Source organism: Nerophis lumbriciformis, linkage group LG24 (assembly GCF_033978685.3).
Source record: "Nerophis lumbriciformis linkage group LG24, RoL_Nlum_v2.1, whole genome shotgun sequence".
In the NCBI taxonomy this organism is placed as follows: domain Eukaryota; kingdom Metazoa; phylum Chordata; class Actinopteri; order Syngnathiformes; family Syngnathidae; genus Nerophis; species Nerophis lumbriciformis.
The window spans coordinates 33,402,333-33,414,013 of NC_084571.2; the positions used below are offsets into that span (position 1 = coordinate 33,402,333).

Genomic DNA, 11,681 nt, shown 5'->3' on the forward strand with positions numbered 1-11,681 from the left:
TCTCGTATACTATGCTTCCTGTGCTAAGTGGTAGCCTTAGCTTCCCGTGCGATCGGCACGCTTTTCCTTCCGCTTGTTTTGTGCTTTTGGCACGTGTTTAATTTTGAGGAATAAATCATGTTCCTACCTGCACGCCTTGTCCAGAGTTGCCCGTCTGCATCCCGGGGGAATGAACCCCGCAGTAAGCTGTGACCCTCCCCCCCGCCGTGACAAAATGTCCCATAACGAGAAGATAGGAAGAAAAAAAAAGAAGCTTATCGACTACGGAGTCGGCACAGACTACAAAGGCGTACGCGAGCAAATTTTCAGGACTTATGCAGATCCCAAATAAAGATCAGCAAGTACCAGAAGGTAGGAAAATTTGCTTTTGCATAATATTGCGAAACAAAACGCCAGATAAAATGTCTTACCTTATACACACACCATATTAAATGGTAAATGGGTTATACTTGTAAAGCACTTTTCTACCTTCAAAGCGCTTTGATAATATTTCCACATTCACCCATTCACACACTGATGACACATCAGGAGCAAGGGTGAAGTGTCTCGCTCAAGGACACAACAGACGTGACTAGGTTTGTAGAAAGCTGGGGATCGAACCAGGAACCTTCAGGTTGCATGGCCACTCTTCCAACTCGCACAGTAGAGTACAATCCATCAAGCGGTGTGGCTTCATAGCTTACCAAAGTCGTACTAAAACATTTTGATGGATTTCTGAGCGCCGTGTGTAATGTTCTATATTTTCAATGGAACATATAGCATTTTGGTGTTGTTTACTTGAGTCATATTGCAGTCTGCACGTATCTCGTATGTGTGACTGCCATCCAATGTTCCCTCTAAGGTGCGCGCCTGTGCAATTGCGCACTGCTCAAGCGTCCTCTGCGCACGGCAAATCTATGCCACGCACAAAATCAAACAAAAAAATAAGCGCATACCAGTTTTCGACACACGGACACGACAGAGAAAACAGTTTTCGTCATCATTGTTCAAATATTGTAACGTCTGTCGAGACGCTTTGAGTACATGAATTCCATCCATCACTTTACTGAGCAAAACTCTTTATTGTCGGCCATAAACACATCACCAAAACATTAGTAAAAAAAAATGATATCTAGCAAAACTGGTCATTTCAAACCAGACCAAAAGCAACTTTGTGTCATGTCTGTGTAATCATGTTTTGTTTTAGTCATGTTTTGTTTTGTTTAGTTATTGGACTCTTTAGTTTCTGTCTTTTCACTCCCTTGTCTTGTTTCCATAGTTACCCATTAGTTTCACCTGTTCCACGTTTGGACTCATTGTGCACTCTTGTTTGTCACCATAGCAACCCATTAGTTTTCACCTATCACGTCACGCACCTGTTTCACGTTTTGAGTCACGCACCTGTTTTCAGCAATCATGTCACTGTTATTTAAGCCTACCTTTGTTCATCACTCGTTCTGCCTGCATTGTCTTTATGCCACACCGGTTCATGTCTCTTTCTGACCAAGTAAGTTTCCTAGTCCATGCCATAGCTTCTGATCTATCTAGCAACTTCACTTGTGTTTTAGGCACGCTTGCCTTTTTTGTTGTATTTTTGTGTTTGTGGGAGTGAGTGATTTATGTTAAATAAATCGAAGCTTACCTTCACGCTGTCGTCCGGAGCCGTTTTTTTGCGTTGGAAGAACAACCCCGCAGCAAGCTGCGACCCCCCCATGTGACACTTTGTTATATCAACAGCAGCCGCTCGCTCTTTCTCACTTGCGCCAACACATGCACATATGGCACTTAGCCAGCGATGCGTTTACAGCCACACAAAAAGTCGGACAACTCCAACACCACACATAAAGTGTCATTCCAGGTCGTTACACTATGATTTACCAATCAAATGTGTGCTTATTCTAGTGTCATTTATTAGGAATCTTAATTTATAAATATTAATCATGAAGTGCTGTTGGTATATTAAATAAATACTAATAAAAATATATTTTTTTACAAACAGGAACTTGCAGGAATGTACACACGATCCCCTGCTTACATCTCATTGTGCAACATGTGAATGTTTTAATGGGAACTAAATGCCATGTCTGAAAGGGGTACAAATTATTTCCAAAGCAGGACCTCCACCCAGACAAACAATACAAGTACACAGTTCATGAAAAACAATATTTTGTGTTATTGTCATTGTAAGTGGGCCTAAACACTTATATTAGAAAATAACCTCATGCTGTCATTTGATTATAATAATAAGAGAATGTTGTCTGTCTAGCTGTGTTGGCCCTGCGATGAGGTGGGAACTTGTCCTGGGTCATACCAAAGACTATAAAAATGGGACCCGTTACCTCCCTGCTTGGCACTCAGCATCAAGGGTTGGAATTGGGGGTTAAATCGCCAAAAAATTATTCCCGGGCACAGCACCGCAGCTGCCCACTGCTCCCCTCACCTTCCAGGGGGTGAACAAGGGAATGGGTCGAATGCAGCGGACAAATTTCACCACACCTAGTGTGTGTGTGACAATTATTGGTACTTTAACTTTAACTTTAACAGAGAAGGGGCAAACCTGACACCGCGCCAAGCACATTTTGTTTTAACTAAAGACATGGACCTGGGGATAGGTTGATTGGCAACACTAAATTGGCCCTAGTGTGTGAATGTGAGTGTGAATCTTGTCTCTCTATCTGTGTTGGCCCTGTGATGAGGTGGCGACTTGTCCAGGGTGTACACCGCCTTCCGCCCCAATGCAGCTGAGATAGGCTCCAGCGCCCCCCGCGGCCCCGAAAGGGACAAGCGGTAGAAAATGGATGGATGGATGAAGATTGAACTTGTTATTTAGTCAGGTTTGGGACAGGTGTGCTGCTGGTGTAGCCACAGTGTGCACAGTTTTTGCGTTTGCTCACACACATGAAAAATCAGAGGGAACATTGCTGCCATCTACTGGTCACACTTATCATTTCACCATGTACCAAATAAAAGAGCTTGGAGGTCGGTAAGCACAACAACAATTATGCCGTACATTAGGTGCACTGAATGCACTGTCGAGTTTTGAGAAAATGAAAAGATTTTAAGTGTGCCCTTATAGTCCGAAAAATACGGTACACAAGCACTCACCCAAATCCTAATGGTCTCTGTCTTTTCTTCTTTTTGTTTTGACACCATTTTGTCATCAAGCACCATTAAAAACAACGTGCGATGTCACACTTTTCCAAACTGGCAATTTATTCGAACCCTCACACGAAAATACATTCATCCCCATTTTTGGACTGCAGGTGCTGCCACAAGCATGACTGCTGCTACAACAAGGCGGAAAAGGAGGGCTGCAAGCCCAAAACGGACCTCTACAAATGGACGTGTGAAGACAACATGGCGATCTGCGGTATTTCCTTCATTTTCTTATCTTTATCCTTCTTTTAGCAGAATAAAAACACCTTTAGAAATAACTAACGTTGTCTCAATTTACAAGTGCAACTGTTTTGCAATGTTCTGTGTTGGCCCAGGGTGTGTACTCCGCCTCTCGCCTGAATGCAGCTGGGATAGGCTCCAGCCAACCCTACAAGGGGTAGAAAATTGATGTTACATACAAACCCCGTTTCCATATGAGTTGGGAAATTGTGTTAGATGTAAATATAAACGGAATACAATGATTTGCAAATCCTTTTCAACCCATATTCAGTTGAATATGCTACAAAGACAACATATTTGGAACATCCCACAGGTGTGCAGGCTAATTGGGAACAGGTGGGTGCCATGATTGGGTATAAAAAACAAGCTTCCCAAAAAATGCTCAGTCTTTCACAAGAAAGGATGAGGCGAGGTACACCCCTTTGTCCACAGCTGCGTGAGCAAATAGTCGAACAGTTTAAGAACAACGTTTCTCAAAGTGCAATTGCAAGAAATTTAGGGATTTCAACATCTACGGTCCATAATATCATCAAAAGGTTCAGAGAATCTGGAGAAATCACTCCACGTAAGCAGCTAAGCCCGTGACCTTCGATCCCTCAGGCTGTACTGCATCAACAAGCGACATCAGTGTGTAAAGGATATCACCACATGGGCTCAGGAACACTTCAGAAAACCACTGTCACTAAATACAGTTTGTCGCTACATCTGTAAGTGCAAGTTAAAGCTCTACTATGCAAAGCGAAAGCCATTTATCAACAACATCCAGAAAAGCCTCCGGCTTCTTTCATCTAAAATGGACTCATGCAAAGTGGAAAAAATGTTCTGTGGTCTGACGAGTCCACATTTCAAATTGTTTTTGGAAATATTCGACATTGTGTCATCCGGACCAAAGGGGAAGCGAACCATCCAGACTGTTATCGCCGAAAAGTCGAAAGCCAGCATCTGTGATGGTATGGGGGTGCATTAGTGCCCAAGGCATGGGTAACTTACACATCTGTGAAGGCACCATTAATGCTGAAAGGTACATACAGGTTTTGGAACAACATATGCTGCCGTCTTTTTCATGGACGCCCCTGCTTATTTCAGCAAGACAATGCCAAGCCACATTCAGCACGTGTTACAACAGCGTGGCTTCGTAAAAAATAGAGTGCGGGTACTTTCCTGGCCCGCCTGCAGTCCAGACCTGTCTCCCATCGAAAATGTGTGGCGCATTATGAAGCGTAAAATACGACAGCGGAGACCCCGGACTGTTGAACGACTGAAGCTCTACATAAAAACAAGAATGGGAAAGAATTCCACTTTCAACGCTTCAACAATTAGTTTCCTCAGTTCCCAATCGTTTACTGAGTGTTGTTAAAAGAAAAGGCCATGTAACACAGTGGTGAACATGCCCTTTCCCAACTACTCTGGCACGTGTTGCAGCCATGAAATTCTAAGTTAATTATTATTTGCAAAAATAAAATAAAGTTTATGAGTTTGAACATCAAATATTTTGTCTTTGTAGCATATTCAATTGAATATGGGTTGAAAAGGATTTGCAAATCATTGTATTCCGTTTATATTTACATCTAACACAATTTCCCAATTTATATGGAAACGGGGTTTGTACATGCAAAGTTTATGTCATTATGTTCTAAAATTGACCACCTTCTAGGCATCTGCGTAAAGATAGCAAACATCCTTTTAAACTGCCTATTAAAACTAATCGGAAACTTTTGACACATTTTCGGTGACATAAATAAATACAGAATACAATGATTTGCAAATCTTTTTCAACTTATATTCAATTGAATAGGCCCTGCGATGAGGTGGCGACTTGTCCAGGGTGTACACCGCCTTCCGCCCGATTGTAGCTGAGATAGGCTCCAGCGCCCCCCGCGACCCCAAAGGGAATAAGCGGTAGAAAAGGGATGGATGGATGGATTCAATTGAATAGACTGCAGAATAGACGGCTGTGGAGGGGGTGCGTGGCCTGCGGGCCTGCAGCGAAGCGGGGTGTGCCAGGACCGGCTTCGAAATCAGCGACAGGTGCGTAGATGGTTATCTAATCGCCTGTCGCTCTGTTAAAAAGGCAGCAGCCGGGAGGAGGGAGTTGTTGGAGTGGGAGTCGGAGCTGAAGGAGAGTCGGCGCGAGAACGAGAGACAAAGACAATTGTTGAAAATCCCCCAAAAGACTATATTTGGAAAAATAAACGTCATTGTGAATCTAAACTGGACTTTCATGTCAATGCCTGGTGTTCCGAAGAACCCACTGGAGGGCAACCTCCACAATTTGCAAAATCCAGTGGGTTCTTCGGACCACCAGGCATTGACATGAAAGTCCAGCTTAGATTCCCAATGACGTTTACTTTTCCAAATAGTCTTTTTGTGGCTTTTTAGCAATTGTCTCTGTCTCTCGTTCTCGCTCCAACACCCACTCCAACACCTCTCTCCTCCCGGCTGCTGCCTTTTAACAGAGCGACAGGTGATTAGGTAACCATCTACGCACCTGTCGCTGATTTCAAAGCCGGTCCTGGCACACCCCGCTTCGCTGCAGTCCCACAGGCCACGCCCCCCCCTCCACAAGGGCGTTTCTGGGTGTTGTTGATAAATGGCTTTGGCTTTGCGTAGTAGAGTTTTAACTTGCACTTACAGATGTAGCGACCAACTGTAGTTGCTGACAGTGGTTTTCTCAAGTGTTCCGGAGCCCATGTGGTGATATCCTTTACACACTGATGTCGCTTTTTGACGCAGTACCGCCTGAGGGACCGAAGGTCCGTAATATCATCGCTTACGTGCAGTGATTTCGCAAGATTCTCTGAACCTTTTGATGATATTACGGACCATAGATGGTGAAATCATGAAATTCCTTGCAATAGCTGGTTGAGAAATGTTGTTCTTAAACAATTTTCTCAGGCATTTGTTCACAAAGTGGTGACCTTCGCCCCGTCCTTGTTTGTGAATGACCGAGCATCTCATGGAAGCTTCTTTTATACCCAATCATGGCACCCACCTGTTCCCAATTAGCCTGTCTGCCTGTGGGATGTTCCAAATAAGTGTTTGATGAGCATTCCTCAACTTTCTCAGTCTTTTTTGCCACTTGTGCCAGCTTTTTTTAAACGTGTCGCAGGCATCGAATTCCAAATGAGCTAATATTTGCCAAAAAATAACAAAGTTTCCCAGTTTGAACGTTAAATATCTATTCAATTGAATATAGGTTGAAAGGGATTTGCAAATCATTGCATTGTGTTTTTATTTCCCATTTACACAACGTGCCAACTTCACTGGTTAACTTATTTTTACACTTGCATGACCACAGAAGAGTTTATTTTCAATAGGAAAAGCTTTTAATACCGAAGGATGATTTCAACTGACTTTCAATACTGATTTAAAATACTCTTTGCGTTTGTTAAAAAGCAATTGAGGGCGTAATGCTCCTTTCAGCTTTGACCGACAGATGTCTTTCTTCAATTGCAGATGGTTTGACGGACGAGTGTGAGAAGATTTTGTGCGAGTGTGACCGAGAGTTCGGCGACTGCCTGAAAAATGCACGTTACCGTTGGATATACACCACTTGGCCCAATGTCTTTTGCAGCGACGAGAAAAAATCCTGTGATTGATCTGGTGCCAAAAGGATCCTGGTTGTCAATAAACATCCTTACTGTGGTACTTTGTGTGTGTTTTGTGATGAACTGCATCCACACCCAGACAAAATGGGAATATCAAACATCCTCAAAGCCCTGAATATGACAAATGTATTAAAAATGTACCCTCTGGAAACATAACGGGATGAAATATGACACAAAATATCACATTTTTAGACGGAGAGCACAGTTTGTCAACAAAACAAACTTCAGCGCTCAACACAGACAAGTGGAGTCGTGCCAGTAAATCATTCTGACAATAATAATCGATATGCACTTTTTATTATGGGAGGAAATGCATAAAGAATGTTTTATTGTTTTGTTACAAAGTAAAGCGTTACTGCAACGCCGTTATTTTTGTCGGTAACTAGTAGTCTAACGCATTATTTTTTTATATTCAGTAACTCAGTTATCGTTACTACATGATGCGTTACTGCGTTATTTTACGTTATTTTTTTATATAGTATCGGCTAGAAACTGAGAAGATCTGAGTGTGATTTATTGCAGAGCTGCGGTGTCGTCCTGATTCTTCCTGTGTCACAAGGAAGAGAAGAGGCGCGCCGAGTTTCTTAACATGGAGATATTCTCAATACTTTTCTTTTGTCGAGCACAAAGAAAAGAACTAGGCATGTCCGATAATGGCTTTTTGCCGATATCCGATATTCCGATATTGTCCAACTCTTTAATTACCGATACTGATATCAACCTTTATCTTTTTCATTAACAATATAATGTTGTAAAAACCAATTTAATAGTAAAATTGTAAAATTCGGCCAGATTTTTCCGTAAAAACCCTCCCAAAAAACAGTGGTACTGTTTTTCCATTTACCGTAAAATGTTGTAAAACAAAAAACAAAACAAAAAACCACTATATTTTACAGTAAAATTTAAAAAAAGTAAAATTTAAAAAAAGTAAAGTTTTTACGAGGGATGTCTGATAATGGCTTTTTGCCGATATCCGATATTCCGATATTGTCCAACTCTTTAATTACCAATACCGATATCAACCGATATATACAGTCGTGGAATTAACACATTATTATGCCTAATTTGGACAACCAGGTATGGTGAAAATAAGGTACTTTTTAAAAAAAATTATAAAATAAAATAAGATAAATAAATTAAAAACATTTTCTTGAATAAAAAAGAAAGTAAAACAATAAAAAAACAGTTACATAGAAACTATTAATTAATGAAAATGAGTAAAATTAACTGTTAAAGGTTAGTACTATTAGTGGACAAGCAGCACGCACAATCATGTGTGCTTACGGACTGTATCCCTTGCAGACTGTATTGATATATATTGATATATAATGTAGGAACCAGAATATTAATAACAGAAAGAAACAACCCTTTTGTGTGAATGAGTGTGAATAAGTGTAAATGGGGGAGGGAGTTTTTTTGGGTTGGTGCACTAATTGTAAGTGTATCTTGTGTTTTTTATGTTGATTTAATTAAAAAAAACGAAAAAAAACAAAACGATACCAATAATAAAAAAAACGATACCAATAATTTCCGATATTGCATTTTAACGCATTTATCGGCCGATAATATCGGCAGGCCGATATTATCGAACATCTCTAAAAATAACATTTTAGTTCAATGTAAGTTGTGTCTTGGATCAAAGATCCTATCTACTTCCCAAAACAGCAATTCAAATCTGCTGAAACAGCTACAAAAGCAACATGCTTCGACAAAGCTAGTAAAGAGAGACACAGACTCCGATGCCACTTCACCTTCACCTAAGGATTCAAACGGAGGGACTGCTAGCCAGGACAACATTGATAGAGCCATTGCAGCGTGTGTGCTAGAAGACATGCAGGCTATTTCTACAGTGGAGTCACCCGCTTTCAGGCAGATAATGAGCATGATAGTGGGCGTCAAACGGCAAATGGCACGAAAACATTTTCCAAGTTCCTGGACACAGTAGACAGTGAGTACATAAAAATAGAAAGCAAGCTAAAGAAAACACTCCAAACTCTTCCTCTGCTCATCATTCAGCACTGAAGGTACACACACTCTGTCAATTCTCTTATATACTCTTTCATTCTGGACTTCTAAAGTGTTTGATTATCACATCTCTCTAAATGTATAGACTATAAAGTTCACAAACTGTAAAGAAAAAACAGTACCACTTATTTTTACAGTAAAATTCTGCTGACTGAGCTGCCAGTTTTTTTTTAATTATTATTATCGTAAAATCTATGGCTGTTGTTTTTACAGTGCGTTATTATTCATGGAAAATTAGTACCACTTGTATTTTTACATTTAAATCCTGGTGACTCAACTACAACTTTTTGTTTTTTTTAAACCATAAAATCTACAGTTGTAGAACATTACTGTCAATGAAAACAACAGTACCACTTTCAGTATAATTTTTGCAGCAAAGCTGGTGAGGTAAATTATACCTCATACAAATTTCTTATATTATCGGAAGTAGCATGTATTTGTATTTGGTCACAGAATCCTTTAGAGGATTATTCTACTAAGGTCAAAAATGCACATGTCCATCACAAGCGCTCCAGAAAGTGGTGGCTTTGGACCCCAGGAAATTGGGATCCTACAGGAATGAAGATTTGGACTTTAGGAGAAAGAGTAAAGACATTAGCAACATCTGGTAGGAAGCCCCCACAGATAGGGGTAGAGGATAAGAGTCGGATGTCGTCCGACTCAAACCGATCACAGGAAATAGGTTAACTGGCCAAACAACAAGCTGGGTGTCAGGTTTAAACACCGATGACATCTATTAAAACAGACAAGCAGCAAGGAAATAAACAGAGACAGAATTCAATTTGGCTCAATTTGAGGAGAGACGCCTGGACACTGTACCCTTCAACAGTGTCTCAGCACGCTCTGGCGAAAGATTGTACGCCACCTCTTTTTATTTGGACTGTCCCTGTTTACATAACAACAGCTGTTTCTAAAGGAATGGGGGGGGGTGTAAACAGCCATTGTTTTCGATCACATTAAAGGGGAACATTATCACCAGACCTATGTAAGCGTCAATATATACCTTGATGTTGCACAAAAAAGACCATATATATTTTTAACCGATTTCCGAACTCTAAATGGGTGAATTTTGGCGAATTACGCCTTTCTAATATTCGCTCTCGGAGCGATGACGTCACAACGTGGCGTCACATCGGGAAGCAATCCGCCGTTTTCTCAAACACCGAGTCAAATCAGCTCTGTTATTTTTCGTTTTTTCGACTGTTTTCCGTACCTTGGAGACATCATGCCTCGTCGGTGTGTTGTTGGAGGGTGTAACAACACGAACAGGGACGGATTCAAGTTGCACCAGTGGCCCAAAGATGCGAAAGTGGCAAGAAATTGGACGTTTGTTCCGCACACTTTACCGACGAAAGCTATGCTCCGACAGAGATGGCAAGAATGTGTGGATATCCTGCGACACTCAAAGCAGATGCATTTCCAACGATAAAGTCAAAGAAATCTGCCGCCAGACCCCCATTGAATCTGCCAGAGTGTGTGAGCAATTCAGGGACAAAGGACCTCGTTAGCACGGCAAGCAATGGCGGCAGTTTGTTCCCGCAGACGAGCGAGCTAAACCCCCTATCGACCCTAGCTTCCCTGGCCTGCTGACATCAACTCCAAAACTGGACAGATCAGCTTTCAGGAAAAGAGCACGGATGAGGGTATGTCTATAGAATATATTAATTGATGAAAACTGGGCTGTCTGCACTCTCAAAGTGCATGTTGTTGCCAAATGTATTTCATATGCTGTAAACCTAGTTCTTAGTTGTTAGTTTCCTTTAATGCCAAACAAACACATACCAATCGTTGGTTAGAAGGCGATCGCCGAATTCGTCCTCGCTTTCTCCCGTGTCGCTGGCTGTCGTGTCGTTTTCGTTGGTTTCGCTTGCATACGGTTCAAACCGATATGGCTCAATAGCTTCAGTTTCTTCTTCAATTTCGTTTTCGCTACCTGCCTCCACACTACAACCATCCGTTTCAATACATGCGTAATCTGTTGAATCGCTTAAGCCGCTGAAATCCGAGTCTGAATCCGAGCTAATGTGGCTATAGCTTGCTGTTCTTTCCGCCATGTTTGTTTGTGTTGGCTTCACTATGTGACATCACAGGAAAATGGACGGGTTGTTTATAACGATGGTTAAAATCAGGCACTTTGAAGCTTTTTTTAGGGATATTGCGTAATGAGTAAAATTTTGAAAAAAACTTCGAAAAATATAATAAGCCACTGGGAACTGATTTTTAATGGTTTTAACAATTCTGAAATTGTGATAATGTTCCCCTTTAACACAAAAGAAAAAGATGCCTCGGGCTTGGACTGGTCCTGGATCGAGCTGAGGCAGGTCTTGGATCACAATAGATAACCCCTCATGTCTCCTCCCATTGGACTCAGCGGAATTTTCCAAGCCTTTGGCTTGGTGCAACAAAGACAGCTTTTGTCTGATCACTGGGAACTCAGAAAATGGAAAGTTTTTTGTTAATTTCACATACAATTTTTCTGACACTGGGCTTTTGTCCAGATGGGTCGGCCCCAATGCTAGAGTTACAAAGAGTGGTGGTCTTCGTCTAAAAGGTATTTAAGCACAGTGTTCCGAGAAGGCATCAGAAGAGAGTAATCTGGCCCCCTTTTTCTCCTGGCAACTGCAGTTCCAGTCTGAGGCTCGCTGAAACAATTAAAGCTTTTTGTTCGACGAT

General features: G+C 41.4%; 1 protein-coding gene across 2 annotated transcripts in view; it reads left to right on the forward strand.

Moving 5' to 3' along the window:
• The window catches only part of LOC133620653 (phospholipase A2-like), a 31,020-nt gene extending 24,005 nt beyond the window's left edge, over window positions 1-7,015 (forward strand). For both annotated transcript variants that reach the window (XM_061982247.2, XM_061982248.2), the window contains exons 4-5: window positions 3,243-3,349; window positions 6,832-7,015. In XM_061982247.2, the coding sequence (XP_061838231.2) occupies window positions 3,243-3,349; window positions 6,832-6,974 (250 nt within the window). In that variant the 3' untranslated portion in view covers window positions 6,975-7,015. The remainder of the gene's footprint in view (window positions 1-3,242; window positions 3,350-6,831) is intronic.
• Window positions 7,016-11,681: the final 4,666 nt, after the last annotated feature.